The sequence below is a fragment of the Ixodes scapularis genome, unplaced genomic scaffold (assembly GCF_016920785.2).
Source record: "Ixodes scapularis isolate PalLabHiFi unplaced genomic scaffold, ASM1692078v2 PGA_scaffold6__148_contigs__length_123643588, whole genome shotgun sequence".
NCBI lineage: Eukaryota > Metazoa > Arthropoda > Arachnida > Ixodida > Ixodidae > Ixodes > Ixodes scapularis.
This window is the reverse complement of record NW_024609881.1, coordinates 20,935,628-20,954,839: the sequence shown is the minus strand read 5'-3', so window position 1 is coordinate 20,954,839 and position 19,212 is coordinate 20,935,628. Positions and strand designations below refer to the sequence as shown.

The window sequence follows — 19,212 nt, the reverse complement described above, 5'->3', positions numbered from 1 at the left end:
CTTTCCGCGGTGCCGCGGCTCTCCAGAGCCAAAAATTAAAGACTGAAGACCAAAGACTAAAGCAGTCGGCAAACGGACAGATATTTTGTTTGGTTACTTTAGGCAACAAGACAGTGCAAATTATCGAAAGTGAGTGCTCCATTTATATCTCTATTTTTTTGTTTTCCCAATGAAATGAGTTTTTTCTTCTTCGTATGCTTGGTTTGTAAATATCCTGTTTTTATATTTCACCTTAAATTCGAGGGTCTGACAGCAGCCTATTGGTGTGGAATAAAGTGCTCGTTTGGGGCACTAATCTGAGCGACAAATTTTCATGTCTTCTAATAGCTGTCAAAAGCAATAAACTGCAAATAAAAGCGATATTTTCGTGTTCGTACTAACAGTGGAGCACAGTGTATGTATCTCCCCTGGGGGGTGACATGAAACCATTTTGCTTGACTACACTTCTTTTTATTTCTTTTGTGTGTTTTTGAAAGGCGTTTTTGAGCTTAAGCTCCTGCCTAGTTTCAGCCTCACTTGTGCTACGATTTTTTCTTGCAACAGAAGGCCACGAAACAAAGGCTACTTTTAGAGTGCTGAATTCAACAGTAACACTGTAATTTGGTTAGATGCAATATTCACGCGCACATCTGAGAAGTAAAATGGGAGTCGTTAGTAAATGTTTTTTTATTAAAATATTTCTAGAGGCCTTTCAGCCTATTTGGACAGGTATTTCGCTCAGTACAAAAGCTTGAATATGATTTACTGTGATCATTTTATGCATTTTAACATTAAGCTTTGTAGATGGTGTTCTCGTGGACACATGTTCGTAAAGGTAGCGCGCACTGCCACGTTGCATTCTATGAAGCTCGCGCACGATGCAGTATTGTGCATCCAAGCCACTAAACACGCTCCAGTAAGATGGCTACGCCTTCGCTTGGAATCGCGCCGGCACCTTCGAGGAAGCGATTTACCGTGATTGAAGACCTTTGCCTACTTCGGGAGATTGTGGGCCGCAATCCCTTCGCGGCGCCTGAACGATGGGCAGACATCCTAACCGTGCTTGTTACAGTTAGTGGGCGTGATTTTTCCATGAGAGCAGTACAAGAGCGGGCCGACCTTCTCTTGGAATACTTCAGACAGCAGGACACCGCACAATTACGAAAGTGAGTGTTGCGTTTATACATCCCTAGTTTTTGCGAGTAATTGAATTTTTTCTTGATTGTATCTTCCTCTTCACGATGAGACACCTCGATATGTTCGCGCCTGCAGGTCCGCTTTAGGGGGTGGCATAAGATCATTTTACGTCGCAACACGTCTTTGTCAAACTTGCACGGGAGCACGTGAAATACGAATGACAATTGCCGTCGGACTCCAGAACTCAAGTAAACGCAGGTGAAATTCAATGGCCCTGCATTGCCAATCACATTCAAATATGAAGGCACTGAGTACAGTTCTGTAAATGACTTGATAGTCATTGCATTCCACCCCTACATTCCATAATGCTTTGAGCATAGTTGTAAACCCTTGAAGGGGGATAGAGAGAAGGGACGAAAACACAGAACGACATGGACGTTCTGTGCTTTCGTTCCTTGTCCCTACCCCGGTTTCGAGTTTACAACTGTGCTCAAATTGCACCAGCTAGCCTGCACCCTCACCATTGCACCATAAGACTTGTTTTTTCCCCGGGAATCACAGCTTATGAAAAAAAGGGCTCGAGGCACACGTAAGCACTTCTTATGAGTTGTGAATGCGAAAGCTCTCACGCCGCTCTTCGCTCCCTTCTTTAATCTGCGGCGTACAACGCGTTGACCTTGGACGTGGAACGGTGGAGCCGCTGGCTCGCGGACATGCAGCGCCATCGGGTGAGCGACAGTTTAAACTGTCGCTCACCCGATATGGCAATATATACGGCGCATGGTTTTTTCCATGCGCCGTATATATTGCCACGCGCCGTACAACCGATAAGAGGCGAGCGAACGCGGTGATCAGTGATAACACGACAGTGTGATAACACAGTCAGGGTGACACCACACAAACTGACGCGCAGCGGCTAATGGGAGCATCGTCGACGCGCGCCAGCCAATAAGACCGAAGTGTAAAAGAGTTGGCTAGCTTTGCTTGTGGTTTCAATAAGGTGCCGTTTTCATGGTTTCAAAGCTGATGACGTCGGCTCGCTTCATGAGACAGATAATGCTATCACATTAAAATCTTGGCTTGGCTGAGAACTTTACATAACGCTTCCCATCAACAAGTACCTGATTTGGTGCCACGATGATGATGATGTAAACTTTCGTAAACCACGATACAGCAGAGAACTTCTGCAGCACTATAATATAACTTAGTCTTGTACAGGAAGTACAATTTATAGTACATTTTCAACAAGTCTATTCTTACCTTTTTAACAGTATCACTCTTTTTCAATTTGCTTTGTGCACAGACATACTTCTTTGATCGCGCGAGCCGAATGGTAGTGCCCAGTAGCCGATCTATTAATAATATTTTATGTCCTATTCATTCCGTTAGGTCAGGCACCGAAGAACAATACGGGGAAAAAGAGCAGCTGCTCCAGGAGGTCTCCGACCTGGCAAGGGAGTTAGGGCACCGCACAAAGACCATGCCAAGGAAACAGACCACAGGAGGAAGTGCTCTAATGGGCCTTATAAGAGGAAGGACCTCAGCTACTGCCAGGCTTCGTGCCGCAAAGGCAGCAAGAACTGCAGCCACTGTTTGCGCCTCTACGCCATCGATGCCGGCAACCGGCCGTAATGAAAGCCTGGAGGAGTGTGGTAAATACAATTTAGTGTAACAGATGGTGACCCCGTTGCGACACTGCTTTAAATCCGAAGCATTTTTTGGCTACCCCTCCTCTCCGATTTTGTTGATCGGTGGGGACCTCCCAGTCCGTTCACCTCCCTCTCAACTCACCCTTTCTCCTCCCCCGCCTTACCTCTTAGAGCCTCCACCCACTCTCTAGTTCCCAACAACATCCTCTCGCTCCGGTTTGTTCTCCCGGTTTGTTGACCTTATGGTTGGTTGATCAGTTCTCTAGAAATGCTTCGCATTTCAAAACAATGACCGCATCTCCACGTGGTGAATGATGTTGATAGGGGCGAAGCTCGGGTGGTGCTGATGATACTGATTTTGGCCATAGGTAGTGCTGATGGTGCCGTTTTCGTTCATGTCAGTAGGAGAATCTGTGGTTTTCTCTTTCTTTTTTTAAGAAGACAGATGTGATGGCATCTCAGAACCCCCTACTTTTTTTCTTCTTTTTTTCATAATTTTTTTCATCTTTTTTTTCATTTTTTTTTTTTGCCCTACACGAGCAGGTGAGCACGTGAGCTCACGAGCAGGAGCACGAGCACCCGACGCCGGACGGACGTACGGACATGCCTAGCCCCTTTGCCCCTAATACAATTAACGCTGTGATTTCGGGGTTTCTTGATCACAGAACGCGTTATAACACCGGTTTTCACGATTCTTGACCGCCTGATTGGACCGTAACGGAAATAGCGGGCAAGTAGTGGTCTCATGGTCAAGTGACCATGATCCGTGAGGAAACGTGACCATATGGTCAATGGGCGGTCACGTGACCATTAACGTGCCGACACTTGTATCGCGTGACCACGCTGGAAATTGCGGGCAAATGGTGGTCAAATATTCACGTGACCAAAATCCATGGGGTCACGTTACCATTGTCCAAGGGCGGTCGCGTGACCATTCTCCGCGCGGTCCTGTCCGTCTCGTCACCACGCCTGAAATCACGGTCAAATGGTGGTCACATGGTAACCTGACCATGGTTAGTGGGGTCCCACCTACCACAGGACAATGCTAAAAGTAGTGGAACGATTGTGGTCGGGTAATAACGTGGCCATAATATCCTGGGTCTCGTGGCCATTATACCTAGCTCAACATATTCTGTGGTTTCCCGGCATTTGTCAGCGTGATCAAGCTGGCCTACCTTTTTAGTTATGTGCTGCAGTGATTTAGCTTTCGTCATAGGGATTATATTTTGACTATCAGCACGCCATTAAGCATGCAATTATGAAAAACATGTGAAGCCGGTTGGTACAAAAGTTCCCGCCTTATGTAAAGCTGGAAGCAATCCATTCCTAACAGGCCCTTGACGTTCTTTTATCACTCTCCCCCGCTTAATATTCAATTATTCGTTAATCTATACAGCACGCCTACCCAAGTAGCTTTGAAGTTTTTGCTTTACAGCAGGTTGTGCATTGCTTATAAAATAAACCACAAATCTACAAGTCTCAATTAGCTGTATTTACAATGACGTCTGCTTTAGTTACTTGCGCGACTGACTTCTGTGGGATGTACTTTTCATTTAAGCGTTTTCTTTGTAGTGACGCCATCCTCTGCTGAAGATGAATCGCAAGCCCAAAGGCTGCTACTACAAGCCTATGACGGAGTAGACGAGGAACGCGAGGTCCATGCTGCGCTCGACGACTCTGCCAGCGCTACCGCTGCTGCATCAGGCCATGACGAATCCAGAAGGACGGCGAATGCAACGCGTAAGTGTAGAAAGATACATCCAACCACAGGACCATAACATCACCAGTACCCTTTTTATAGTGAAGATGACTTAAAGGGGAGATGAAATCATTTTGAGCTTCAATTTTAGGTACTTTACACAAGCGTATTGTGTACACCAACCCAAGCGTGACAGAAGCACGCTCGTACGTTACGCTACCCTGGTAAAAAAACCATTTGTATGAGAAATTTCTTGTGTCCAATGAACACATATGGATCATACAAGTTATATAAGAACATATAAGAACCATACAACAACTATATAAGATGTATAAGAGACTTATAAGAAACTTCTCATAAGTTTCTTATATGTTCTTATGTATCTTATATAATTTCTATATAGTTCTCCTATGGTTTTTATCTGTTCTTATATATCTTGTATGAATCAGATGTGTTTATTGGACACACAAATTTCTCATACAAATTAGATTTTTCAATGGGGTAATGAGCCACATGTTCCATGGATGTCTAATTTCAAGAGTATACGCTGACTAATTATTTTCTTCTCGTCTTCGCAAATCATGATGCAGCAAACTACGTAAGCTCGCCCTAGCCCACATTCTTTGCATTCAAACATGTCTTCCTATCGCGAGCGCACGTTCAGAAAAAAGACGCGTCAAAGCCACCGTTAGTGTTGACATATACGTCAGCTGATGGTCACTCGTAGGTTGGGCGAGTGTACAGCATCGTCACCTGCTGGGTCCGGACGACAACGAATGCCTCGTGAACATTCGGGCTAGTGTTACGTCCAATTACTGTGGTTACAAAGGTGGCCAAGCTCCAACCATGGCCGGTGTAGAGCACGTGCCATATATATTGCCAACTTTATCGCGTGGCTATGACGAATATTGGCAACGTACAAGAACCGCACCAGATCACACGAGCGGCGACAGCCGCTTGTTTTATCAGCAACTGCTAGTGCGGGGAGAGGAAAACTAACGCTTTCTCCCTCAAATAATTATGAACGTCAAAGATTCATTACACTTATACATTTCACTAGATACACAACCATGCAAATGTACATTTTTTTTCTTACTGTGCTCGTTATTGGTGCAACTGAATAGTTTAAAAACGAGCTCGTTATGAGTATGCTGACGGATAATCTTGCAATTTAAGTAAAACTTGGAGGTACAAAGTCAATACACTTATGGTTTCAAATGCTATGTATGGCGCAATCATGAAACAGTGATTTCAACAAAGTACCCCTGAATCACTACTTTCTGCGCGCAGGCAAAAAGAGCCAGCAGACGGCTGAGATGGACTTTCTAGAACGGCGGGCGGAGCAGGAGCTGACAAGGGAGGACCGACGTCTTGCTCTTGATGAAAGGAGCATGGCCTTTCAAGAGAGGCGGATGGCCCTTGAAGAAATGAAGTACTACGAAGAGGCACAGAGCCGCGCAGAAGCACGGGAAGCGCTGGCCGAGGAAAGACGGGCACAGGCACAGGAGAGGCAGCAGCAGGCGGACGAGCGCAGAGTCCACTTGGAGGAGCGACGGGCAGCAGCAGAAGAAAGGCGTGTGCTGGCTGCACAGCAGGAGCTCCAAATCCAGCTCCTTCTTAAGCTGAACGCAAAGTAACAAGTTCGGTAGCTTTTATATTCGCGATGTTATTTTTGTATAAGGACTGTGTCCAGGGGAGGAAGGGGGGGGGGGCAATTTTGAGATAAACGTATCATCTAAGGGCAGTGTGTGAGAGGCAGATTGGGCACTCACATGACAACTCGAAAGCAAGTGTGTTCCTTTTTTTCTTATTTTTTTTTTGCACATTATTTCATCCTAGGATACGCGGCTCCGACTCAGTTTAAAGCACTAAATGAAGCATGTTAACTGCGATTTAAGTGTTGGTAACACTTAAACAGAATGTGGACTGAAGCAATGCACTGAGGAAATAAACTGAAAACATTCAAGAGACGCACTCATTTTATTATTGCCCTCACACAACAGAACAAAAGATGGCTATGACGCTAAAGAGGTGTTTCGGAAATAAACTACAAAAATAAAAAAAAACACTTCATTTCATAATTGAACTACCGTAAAACAGTACAAAAAAAAGAGATTTCTATGCAAAAATAATTTCCAGTTCTGTTTGCATTTTCAGTTTATACAAATAATCGGCCTAGCAATTTTCAAAGTATTTACATGCATACTTCTTATGAGCAACGTCTTAAAAAGGGGAACATTACATCAATATGAACAAGCACTGCTGTAATGTAATATATTACAGTAGTTTTCTGGCAGAAATATCTACGAAATTATACTTAATATTTTGACCAATTATCTGAGAATAAAATGTTGAATTGATGAGAAAAAAGTGCTTTAAAAATATGGTACGGTGATTGAGGCAGCCGGTATGCGGAGCCTGCTGCGGGACGTTTTTACAATCATTAAGTACAGTGTGACATATGTACACGCTTTATCTCCTAAAGAAGTAAACAAATCCTCGCACATATAACAAATTGCATGACATGCAAACTATAGAAACAGACGACTACAGGCAGACCAATAAGTGTGTTCTAGTCAATGTCCAAAACTCCGCAGTTCAGACATTTTGAAAACAAACAAAAATGACGACGCACTTGGTCAGTGATAAACGCGAATAACCAAAAGAATTGAACGCAGGAATGTATAGACATAAAAGGTCTGCCTTAAAACATAATCTATTGTCTATGGCATAGACGGCTTCAGAAAGGGCCACAACTCATTCTACAAGGGGTTCTAGTGCCGATGCTTTCGAAGAGCTAACCCGATATTTTTTACGTGCATCCCGCTCCATTATTTACACGACCGGATGTCAGTATTCTAACCCAGATGACAATGGAAAGCTACCTGTGACACTAGAGATTAAGACTGCAGCAGAACAGGTGGTTTCAAGTATTCCTGCAATGTGGGCGGGTCAACATGAAAATACTTTGTGACTTGACTGCCGTATAAACATGTATGGCAGTTTGCCAGGATTGTCGCAACTTTGTACATCAGTGGAACTCGTTGTAGAAGAAGCTTCTGGTTTTTTTTAAAGTCTAAAAAGGCAAACTCAGTTAACACTTTCCCGAATCCCCACTCAACAGCCTGACGTACGGTGCTCATAGCCTTGTTGAAATTAACCTCTGGTGGTGTGAGCACAGTTCCCCTGTGAGGCTTGAGGAGAAGGGGCATCATTGGATACGCGGGGTCACCATAAATAACGAAGGAGTGGTCCTGCACGAGTGTTTCCATTTTCTCGTGTAAACCACTGATGCGCAGCATACCTGCAAAGGAAGAAGCCATTCTAAACTAAATTGCAAATGTAACATGACATGTGATGCATCTCGAAATGAAGCTTTTTTGCCGAGACGGTTGCGCTGAAAGTACTGTGGACACCGCAGAAGGCACAACATGATATTACACCTAGGCAACTTTGTTGTCTGTTAGACAGTGTGTATTTACTGTAGGTAGGCTTTTCCAGATTAATTAACTTCGCTCGTGGTTCTAGAATGCTGACACTGTCGTGAAAAGTTCCCCTTTCCCCTAGTATTGTGAAAAGGCAGAGGCATCATACGATGTATTATATTGGGCGCCTGCCATCAGCTTCTTCGAAACGGAGTCTCCGCATGAATGCCCTGCGAAACATAGCGTTCGAGCGGTAGTGGAACGTGATGGTCGCGTCTTTTGAATTGTCGCACACGACAACTTCCACCTTGTGTCTGGTCGTTTCTTTTGAAGCAAGCGCTTGTTCTCCTCTCCATCGCTTCCTCACCTCTTCACAGATTTAAAACTCTCTTTCGCGTGCCCACCTGTTTAGCTCAATGGTTTAAAAGTCGCACCTAAATTGAAGAGGGCGCAAGTTGTGAACCGAGCGCTTTCACCCCACCTCTCAGATTCTTGTTTCGCACTCTTGACGGTTTATGCGATGCACTTCCATTAACGAGGAGGGCTTACAGGAAGTGTTCAGAGGCAGCCCTATAGCACTCTCTTCAGCTAACATGCATGGTGTTCTTCACGAGAGCTGGAAATATTTCTGGTTAAACGATCTGCAAACAAACTCGTCAAGTACATGGCGCAACGGTTACATACTCGCGAGCATCTATTTCACTCAGGTGTATCCCTGTAAGTCCGGTAAGTGACACATCCCCGGATAAACGACAAATCACCCTAGTTCGTATGTATATAAGTTATATTTGCACTTGAAACTACAACCCAACATGTCTGAAATAATTTATTTCTGTCCGCATCTACTGAAGTTGTAAAGTACTAAAGTCGGGACTTCTCATCACTTGCTTGATGAAGCTTTCACCTTTACTGCACTGATCGAAATTTGGATACTAAACAACAAGATTAATTACGTTTCGGAGTAGCGTCATTGCAATTGGATTTTGACTGAGAAGTAGGGGGTCTAGAACAGTGGCCCTAACCATAGCCTCCTCTATACACCGACACGCGGGCTTGACGTCACGGAGCTGCGGCGGCGCTGCGATCGCGCCGGAGCCGGGGGGTGTGGGCAAAAGCGCGCACGTTTCGCATGGGCGTCATAGCATTTCAGCATGTCGCGAAGCTGTGTTGCCGGTAATTGCACCGAAATGTACAAGAAAAGCCGCGGAGTGAGTTTCCACAAGTTCCCGGCAGACTCTGAAAGGCATAGAAGGTGGATAATATCCGTGGATCGAAAAGAATGGTCGCCTCGCGCGAACGACCGTTTGTGCGGCAAACACTTTCTTGGGGGCAAGTGTGGCTTCCATTTCAATCTCCGTTCCGAGGCTTGCTTATGTGCAGGGAAACCGTTGTCTGATCGAGATCACCCGGATTTTGTTCCCATGGTGTTCGCGCACAACGCACCGGCCAAGCGCTCGTCGGAGGCTCGCTACGCACGTGCTACCGAGCAGAAGGGGATCGGCGACAGAACGGCAGTGTTGTAGGCGTTACCGAAAAAAAGTAACGAAATACGTCACTCGTTACTTGCGAATAAAAGGTACGCGTTACTGAGCTACGTTATCTAAAAAAAAAGGAACGCGTTACCGCTCCGATAAAAAGTAAGGCACGTTACTTCTGCGTTAATTTTTTTAAATTACGATTTAACACATTTTACGGTTTTGACGATACAGGTCATATATCAAGCAGAAGCTGAACATAAACATTTTATCTCTTTTTACGGTTTCACCTAAATATTACGAGAAAAAACGCAAAGAAAACATGGCTTGACGCCTAAAACACGGAAACAATTGAAGTGTAATTTCTTTAAGGCTTAAAAAGTAGTAACGAATAACGTAACTACGTTACTTGAAATGGTAACATAAGTACGTTACCCGTTACTGTGTCAAAAACGTAACGAGTAGGTTACTACGTAACTGAAAAAAGTAACGCGTTCCTGGTAACGCCGTTACTTGTAACCTGTTACCGCCAAGACTGCAGAACGGACAAACCTTTACTGGTTGTAATGCCTTGTGGTCACGAGGGTATGAAAAATATCATACCTTGACTTGAAGACGCTCTGTGTATTTAATCAGTTAATGAATACACACACTTCCGCAGACCCACAGTCTGCTCATCCCGCCGGCAGTGCGGAAACCGACTCGATGTAATCGTAGGCCTCGAGAGACTTGTAGGCCTGCACCGTGTCGGCCGTAAACTGACTTGGCGAAAACTAAATAAACGACGACCTGAGCCGTCGACTTCCGTGGCAGCAACTTTACGTCGGAAGTCCAGCACTGTTTACGGCGTACGGATCCTCGTAGGCAACGCCGTCCACGCAGTTTGTTTCTATACCGCTACCGTTCAGGCTCGGGCAACGAGCTCAAATAGTCGGGCATAGCATACGACATACGTTATGAAGAAATACGACGCACAAATAAAGATACAAGCGTCCCTACAACGTCAACAACGAGCGCACGCCATAGAGCGCAATGGCGAAAACACGGAGAGCCGGGATGCTTTTGCCCACATAGCTACCGCGCATGCGCGGCCTTTCGGCCGTGTTGGTAAACAGAGCCGCTCCGCGTGTCGGTCTATATGGAGAAACTCTGGCAGTTCCCCGACGGAGCAACAAATTGCACGGACGGAGAAAAAGAAGAGCGCGGAACACGCAGCACAGAGCCCCTTGTGTGTGAGCCTGGAACCAAGCGCACAACACTGTGCGGCGGCGGCTTCGGACGCGCTTAGGAGCATGGAACACTGCGGCGTTTTCTTTCTTCTCTCCAGCAAGAAAAGAGAAAAGAAAGAAAGAGAGAGAGAGAGAGAGAGAGAGAGAACGTTTTGAAGCTCGGCCGCTTGAGCTTGGTCCTGACTGCTCCTTTCCCCACCTTTGGCGGCCGCCTCTCTTGGCGATGTCTGAATTTCTCATTCTAGACAGAGCTATCCTCTAACCGAATAGGGCTCTGTCATCTATGCACTTGACAGTCCAATGGAAACTGGGCCCGGCCTGCCGGTCATGTCCACAGTGTTGAAGACAGGAATGACAGATATTCGAGGCAATTATCGCGCGCGCACTTGAGAGAGCTAAAATGGCACTAGCAAGGTAGTGTATAATATTATATTAAAGTAGTTGTATGTGTGCCTATATATAGTGCACAAGTAGTTTGTCCAGTAGGAAGGCTTAGATAAGATTCAATGTGGTTCGCTCAGTCGTTGCACTATTTTCCCAGGCAGAAAGAAAGCAGAAGGACTGTTCAACCTACCTGCATCATGCCTGTGGCCCTCGTAGGGTCCGTCCAGCTGGCAGATTATGCCATTAGCGCACATCACGGCTTGACACTTCACGACGTGTACTCGCTTGTGGCCAGAAAAATATGGCTTTTGGTCCTTTGATGGACGACGGCATATAGGCCGGGCCGTGCCGTCGATGAAGCCCCAACATTTGTCCAAGGGGGCTCCCTTGTTGCTGACTGCCTAATATAGAAAGTACTTTATAACTTGGCATCATGGCATTGTTACAACAGAGCCAAACAGTTATGAGATATGATACGTGTTTCCCACTAAGAAAATATTGTATTTGCATGTATATGTTCGCAAAAACAAAACTGTGTTGTAAACTAAGGACATATGCACGATGCTTCGAGGCCCCCAAACGGCGCTTGCGAGGCCCGCTATCCCAGAGTGCGGAGCGGACCTTCTTAAGGGGTCATGAAACGCTTTTCCAACTTTTTCCTGTTTAGCTTTCCTCCTTAACTCATAAATCGCGTATTCCACCAAACAGTTAAAGGGGCAGTCAAGTGGTTTTTGAGCTCGTGTTTTGATAATGACAGCTGAATTTAGACGCCTTAAGTATCCCTAAAAACCAAAAAGTATAGTCATACGGTGATTATTTCTTTAATAAAAATGTAATTGAAGGCCGCCAAACCTCGGATCCATCCGAAAACGAAACCACTCTCATTGGTCGTCGCACGCTTATCAAAAGGATCTCGGGCCAATGGCGTTGGACGACGTTCCGTCGCGCAGTGATCCCGAGGTAGCCGCATCGGCCGAACCTCTTTGTCATTCGAGCTTCGATCATGGCGGAGTTCTCTACGCTCGAGTACCTGACGCCGTTAGAGGTTGAAGTTCTTCGGCGGACAGCCGACCTGGGGATGATTTCCTATGACGCCACTCCGACGTGCGATGTGGACGATAGCAGCGCTTCGGAGTCATGTTCGGGTTCCGAGGACAACGAAACGCAGACGTTTTCGGGCGTTCTTCGATTTGCGGTTGGGGCAAGTCGTAACCAAACCAACGTTTGACATCGCAGCGTTACCTCTGGTACGTGATGTCAAACGATGTCGCCACGTTGACTTTCGCCTCGGGAGTACGGGGGGAAGGCTGGTTCAGACATGTGCAACGAGCGCGTACCTACGACTGCGTCCGTTGCAACCGGAGCGACCGGAACGACCGCACTGCGCCGCGCGTACACACACCTGTAACCACTACAACAAGCGCAGCGGGTCGTCAGCACGGCGACCGCTTCTGTACGCTGCCGTCAGCTGTGTCAGCGGCCCCTCTAAAAAAGGGGACGCACTGCTACTCAATGCCGTAACAGAATATAGACAGACAGTTTTCTAGTCTAAAGCTTTATTATTTTTTCTTGATAGGCTTGCAGGGTACAGCGAATGAAAAAAATAAAATAAAAAGATGCAGCGCCGTCTTGGACGATCACGACTCTAATACACGACATTGCAATAGTACAAATATCGCCACACGCCTTTTCTACGATTATAAAAGACAATGTAATCTTAGCAGCGATATAGCAACGTAGAAATATGATTTTGTGATCAGATAGACGTTGCGAGCGTTCAGGATTGCTAACACTAATCACTTTTCTCCGGTGATGAAAACGCGTGAAAATTCGTATCCTTTATACGGTACGCGCCAGTAATACCTTGAACTTGAGCACACGCATGAAATGCGCCAAATCAGAAATCCGGGCGATGTTCGAGGACACAAATGCTTAGAAAGCACCACTGTAGTCGAAGTAAACAAACACGACGGCACGGGCGTTTCTGCTGTCTTGAGAGTGCCGCCACGACATCGCCGCACAAGTAGGTGGATGTTCCCTTCTAGTACGTGCTGGGTTATCATAGCGAAACACGACGAAAATTCACAGTCAAGGATAGCGCTTTTACGCGGAACGATGAGCTTTCACCAGGCCGTCCATTCCGACGATCACCACCGACGCCACGTTTGCGGATAGAAGGAGCCGGCCCGGCCTGCAACGCGCGGAGATACGTGCGCTTCCGCGCATCCTGGGGAACGGGAAATTCACCCCCCGCGGAGGAAGGCAAATAGAAAACGTAGTCCTTTGTTTGTGAAACGATAATTGCGCTATCGCGTATTCTAAACTAGAAATATTTTACGTCTTGTGAAATTATCATGCACAACATATTTAAATGAACTGAAAATTGTTTTTTTAGCGAAACTTTAAAAAGACCGCCAAAATTTTCAAACATACGATAATTTCATTGGTCCTCGCAAGTACAGAAAAGAGTCCGCACGTATTTTATTCCTGCGTGATTAATAGGCGTTTCTGCCTTCTAAAACTGAAGATACTCATTCACTGACACTTCCTTAACACCATCGCACCAAAAAGTAGCTTCTCCAAAAACCGCTTGAGTGTCCCTTTAAAGAAGACGAAAAGAGGAGAGGCCCCTCTCGCTCGGAATCTAGTTTGTGTAACCGGACAGAGCCATTGTCCCCCTAGAAGATTAGCCCGTCGCTCAAAATTCAGACAAAAGTACTTTCCCCACCTCGTTCATTCCGAAGCTGACAGTGCTGTTGAAGCTACGTGCTCCTTGGGCCAGCCACACTCGCTACGTGAGCGTGGTAAATGTGGCTGCAGAGAATGAAGTCAGGTGATGAAAGGGAGGCGGCTGATTGGTCCGGCAAGCGCGTAGCTTCCACCACAATATCAGCTTAGGGGTGAAGGGAATAAGTGAGGTCCGGTTGCGTGTGACGTCAGTTTGGACCCGATGACGCGCTTTTGGGACCGCGGATGTATCACAGTGAAAAGGCAGAGAGGTTGCGAAGGGGAGGAGGTACGAAATAGTCCGCTCCGTTTTCAAATTTTCGAACTGAAAGTCAGGCTTTTGACTTCCTACCTTTTTTCTTTTGGTCCACTGAACGATGTGCTATTAGTAAAATCCCAATCTAAAATTATTTATCCCAACCCAAAAATTGTTTCATGGGCCCTTTAAGGCCGGTTCAGACACTTGCGTTTGGGCGCGTTTGACTGCGTTGCGTCGACAACCGAAAGCGAGTCACCGGCACATCTGTGCTTCGTATGAAGCGTGGACTCCAATTCAAGGAATCATCTTGGTACGCCATATGCAACAGGGATGTCCTGGTTTCTCGCTGCCGCAACGCAGTCAAACGCAGCCAAACACAACTGTCTGAACCAGGCTTAAGGACCGAAATGTTTCAGTATGCACTGGCGGCCATAGTTGAGGCATAAGTTGCTGACTGCGTTCTAATTAGGGATGCCGCGAACTTTTTTCGAATCGAAGTTTCGATGATCGAATCAAGCGGTTCGAAAGGTTCGAAAGATTTCGATTTTTCGAATTGTCTACATCGTAAAATTCGACGGAAGTCGAATTTTCGACCTTGTTAAGCTAAGAAGTTCGACGCTTTTCGAACCGTCGAACTTATTACGCTAAAAAATTCGATCTTTTTCGAACTTTCGAACTTATTGCGCTGCAAAGTTCGATGCTTGTCGAACTTTCGAACTTTAATAACCAAAAAATTCGATGAATATCGAACTTTCGAACTTATTTATCAAGATAATTCGAAAAGTTTCGAACTTTCGAATCCTGAAAAGTCAGAAGTTCGATGAACTTCGAACTTTTAGGGTAAAAGTTCGACGTTCGTCGAACTTCGAAAGACTGGCGGAGGGTTTCATTTGAATTCAAGTAGTGAGGTACATTCGTAATTTTTTTTTTCTTGAACTTTTACACGCGGTGCTGCGTTCCTTACGAAAGACAATGCCGTTTGTTTCAAGGTTCTGGCATGCTTAGTTTTAAAGAAATAAATTCCCAAAGGGGCGAGGAAGGACGACGGGTTTTTGACGACTATCGTTTGTGCCACATTTGAAGCGCGCTGTAGCCGAAGCTATTTATGGTAGAGATGTTGTACTTTCTTAAAGAATGATCTATGTATAGCCTAAATAAGTGCCGTCTTAAAGGGCAACTCCTGCCAAAACTCAAAATGAATTAAATTACTGGTATCGCTTTAGTGACACAAAATACGACCCCAGCCAAAATTTCACGTCCGTGGGACGCCGCATTCTGAACTAATGCCGATAATAAAAACGCGACCCGCCGCGAGCCGCTGCTCCTTAGCGGGCGACCAGCGGGTTGCCGATCGCTAAAGCAACATTGGGCCGTGATGTCAACACCGTCCTCTTTTTTTCCTCCGTTCCGGACGGGCACACGGCGCAGCCGTCGCGCGCGCTTCTTTGTGCCGCTATTACCGCTACTTCGGCTTGTAATTGCGTGTTTAGCCGTTGCTTTTACCTGTAGCCCGTGTAGCTTCGGTATAGCCTTTTGTTTATTTGCCTGTGAGGACTCCTAGACTCGTTTTAGCGAGCAACTCGGTGCGCCCAAGACTGCCCAGCTGTTCCTCGAAAGATGTCGAGTACAACTTAAAGCGCTGTGGGCTGCTCAAACAAGCCGCTGCGCAACCCGGAGGTGCTTTTTCACAAGTTTCCGACGGATCGGAAATTGGAGAAGGTGTGGGTGAACGCTGTTCGACGAGTGGACTTTGGAAATCCTTGGACGTCGACCCCCAGATCGAAGCTCTGCTCCGATCACTTTTCGCCGGAGAGTTACGAACGAAACCTACAGGTGTTGGTTGCTTGTGGCTTGTCAGCGAAGGGGCCGAGGCTTAAAAAGGATGCCGTGCCGTCGCTCTTTGCCGATCGTACATGTACAGAAAAGGTAAACATGATAAAAGTATCCTGATCAATAAATAAAACAGTCATTGTCAAGTGCAGTGTTCAAGATTGAGCATTCACGCTCCACTGAATGTCTGTTGAATGGGGAATGGTGGGCATGTAGAGTACAACCACTAACTAGCTCCAAACACTGAAGTTTGTAATGAAAACGAAAACAATGTTCTGCTTTGCGTCACTGCTTGTTTACTACGCAATCTCGTGCGTAGTATTCAGGTCCGTAACGACTACTATAGCGAACGGCCGGCGCGTGAAGCTCATGCGATATAAACATTCGCCTCCCAATCGTTCGAACCCGTTACGCAGCAGTATTAATTAACATTGCGCTTATGAATACCACAAGGGACTTTAAAGAAATCGCGAAAGTTCGGATTCGTAAGTTACAACTCTCTAATTTGCCCAAGTTCGGCTGGAAGTAAATATAATATTTAAAAATGCAAAAAAAAAGCACGTGCTTTAGTTAAAAGTTACGAAGGAAAACTTAAAATCCTATGTATTCTAATAAAAAGAATTGTTGTGGGTGGGGGTGGGAATGCGGTAGGGAAAGAAAGTGTTCTCACCTTGCTAACGTTCTCTGTTTTCCTTTATCACCCACAAAAACGTTTGCTAGCTTTGAGAAGAAAATGACTGCCCAAAGAACTTTTTTTTTTTTTAGTGCGGCAAGTTTTTTTTTATTTGTACAAAGATTCACTACCTGGATGAACTTATGTGGTGAATTAGTGTCGTAGCTTACAAATTCGGCTTTTACGCGCCCGAGGAAAAAATAACGAAAAAACAGACGTCTACAGCTTGACACACGTCAGTTCGGTTGTCGCGGAACGCGCCGGAGAGCCTCCAAGCTTCGTGTCTGGGACTGACCCGCAGCGCGAAAGCGCCAGCACTGTCAGCGCGGCGTACAGCAACGCCGCTCCATCCACGGAGCCCCGATGACAATTTAGGCTTAGCGACGAGTGCGGGAGACCGCACGCACGCCGACAGCTACCGAGTACGGCACCGAACGAGTTCACTCGTTTTCCAGTAGCTAGCTTTTGGGTATACAAGCAACGAGTACGGCACGGCATAGCGCACGCGCGGCGGCGGCCGCCGAGTACGCCACCGTACGAGTTGACGGGTTTTCCAGTGGCTAGCTTTTGGGTATACGCACTAACTCTTGCTACATATGCTGGATAACTACCACGTATACAGAATTAAAACAAAATCAGCTTACCTTCTATCTTTAGACGGCTAGCGCAACAGAGGTAAGTGCCGCTTGGACTGCGTACTCGCTGAACGAGAACGATCTTGGCGTCACGTCCACATAACGGCTGATTTCCAGTGTTGCCGGAACATCAAGCGGCTAGTTTCGGTTTTGTCGGCCGCGCCCAAACAAAACTTTGAGACGTCGATATCTTTAAAACTACGCACAATAACGAGAAAAAAATTACACCTTGCAATTCAGGGGCGCTAACTGCACTAAAAACAGCCATAATCCTAAAATCGAAAGTATGGACCGGAGTTGCCCTTTAAGATGTGATTATTGTTATTCAACGTGAGTTTCGAAGAAATGTCCAAACATGTATCTACATGCAATTATGCCCTAAACTTGATATTAGTTTTCGTCTAAGTTGTTTGAGATATCGCATTTAAATTAACACCACAGACAGTACATATCATTTCATCTGCATAATACAAAATAATGTATTTATTGTTTTTTCACGTTAAGGAATAAATTAACTCATGGGAGATTTCTAATAGCGTTCAAGCTCAGCACGTCATTAAAAGAAAACTTTTTTTTTTTTTTTTCGCTTCACGTTCCTGGGACATGTTTCTTTTAGCCTGTACACATTTTGGTAAAAGAAACTTGTTTCGAAGTTCTGAACCTCTGAATATGCAAAAATACAACACTTCCGGCGAATTCGTGATAGTTCTTTTTTTTTTCTCCAGCTTTTTATCCTCGCATTCATTCCTTTCTTTTTTTTTTTTCTTTTTTTTTATTATTGGCTCAGGTATTTAGGTCGAAAAGACATAGCTGTGAACTTCCGAACCACTAAGCATGTGACGAGTAGTGCCTTCTGACAACGAGTTTCTAACAATGACCATCTAAGCAATCTTTTATGCAGTGAAGAGCGACAGTAGCTATACATATGCATAAATAATTTCAGATTAAAATAAGCTCGATCACGCCCTCTTTCCCCGTATTGTTTTCTTTAACAGTCCGAAATATCTGGGGGGGGGGGGGGGGGGGGGAGGGAACTGAAGCCCCTTCCCCCCCCCCCCCCCCCCCCCCCCCCCCCCCGCCCCCCTTCGCTACCCTCTTTTCCCCCGTTTTTCCTCTTCCGACGCCACTTGTATGGTAGAACGCTCGAGTTGTGTCGGTTTTTTGCGAGGCGATTCCTCCATCCCAGAAAATAAACCTCCAGGACAATTACAAACTTAACTTACTATATGACAGCGTCACTCGGACGGCGTTCGATCGGATTACTACCAGCGTGCAAGGGGTGGCGAGGTAGTTTGCCAGGTCGCTTCAAGGTTTTTCTGAGCCTCAACCTCCTGCTCGCCCCTGGCCGTTTTAAACTGGATGAGTCTCGTAAACCAGTGTGTTAGTGTGATCACTACTGCGTGATGCAGGTGAAAGACCCCCCACCCCCCCCCCCCCACCCCCCCCCCCCCCCCCGAGCTGGCGGTCACAATTACTGATCTATGGTCACACGTCACCCTGCACTGGCAAATATTCCAGCACATTCGGGACACTCGTCGTCTCATTTAATTGCCTGTCTCATTTAATTACCAACTAGCCCAAACCCAAGTTTTAATGCAAGAAGCGCCTGTCCTGTCGTCCGTGTTTCTTTAACGTCCTCGTTTGTTCGCGCTTTTTTAACCTTTTATTCAGTAATGGACCAACTAGCCCAAACCCAAGTTTTAATGCCTGACCAACTTCGCAGAATCTAGATATCACATCCTAACTTTTCTAAACTTGATTTTGTGAAAACCAGTGAGTCGTGAAAACGTTATTTGAAACAAACTGTTGAGGAACTTGAAAACCGGACTTCGAACTTTGAAACTTGGACTAAAAAGGAATTCAAAATCTTCGAAGTTTTTTTTTTCCAATTTAGCGTTAAAAGAGAATCGAAACCTTCGAACTTCTCGAACTTTATGCAGAAAGAAATTCGAAATCTTCGAATTGTTCGAACTTCATGTCTATAAAAATTCGAAGCGTTCGAAGTTTTCGAACTTTATTCCAAAGAATTTCGAAATCTTCGAATTTATCGAACCTGAAGTAAAAAAAATATTCGAAATATTCGATTCCGAAATTTTTGCAAACCGTGAAAG

At 45.7% G+C, this 19,212-nt stretch overlaps 1 protein-coding gene across 1 annotated transcript; it reads right to left on the bottom strand.

The window, feature by feature from the left end:
- Positions 1-7,364: 7,364 nt before the first annotated feature.
- Positions 7,365-11,252, bottom strand: LOC115323672. The gene is made up of 2 exons (XM_040211656.1): positions 11,168-11,252; positions 7,365-7,768 (listed from the first exon to the last, which is right to left on the bottom strand). Exons 1-2 carry the CDS (start codon positions 11,229-11,231, stop codon positions 7,365-7,367), a joined length of 468 nt encoding a protein of 155 aa, XP_040067590.2. The 5' UTR covers positions 11,232-11,252.
- Between the last annotated feature and the right edge of the window lie 7,960 nt (positions 11,253-19,212).

Excerpts from the sequence above, each read along its gene's own strand:
- LOC115323672 (XM_040211656.1), bottom strand. The coding sequence starts at position 11,231 with ATGTGCGCTAATGGCATAATCTGCCAGCTGGACGGACCCTACGAGGGC. Across the intron at positions 7,769-11,167 it reads GGGCCACAGGCATGATGCAG|GTATGCTGCGCATCAGTGGT; the intron begins GTAGGTTGAACA and ends CTTCCTTTGCAG.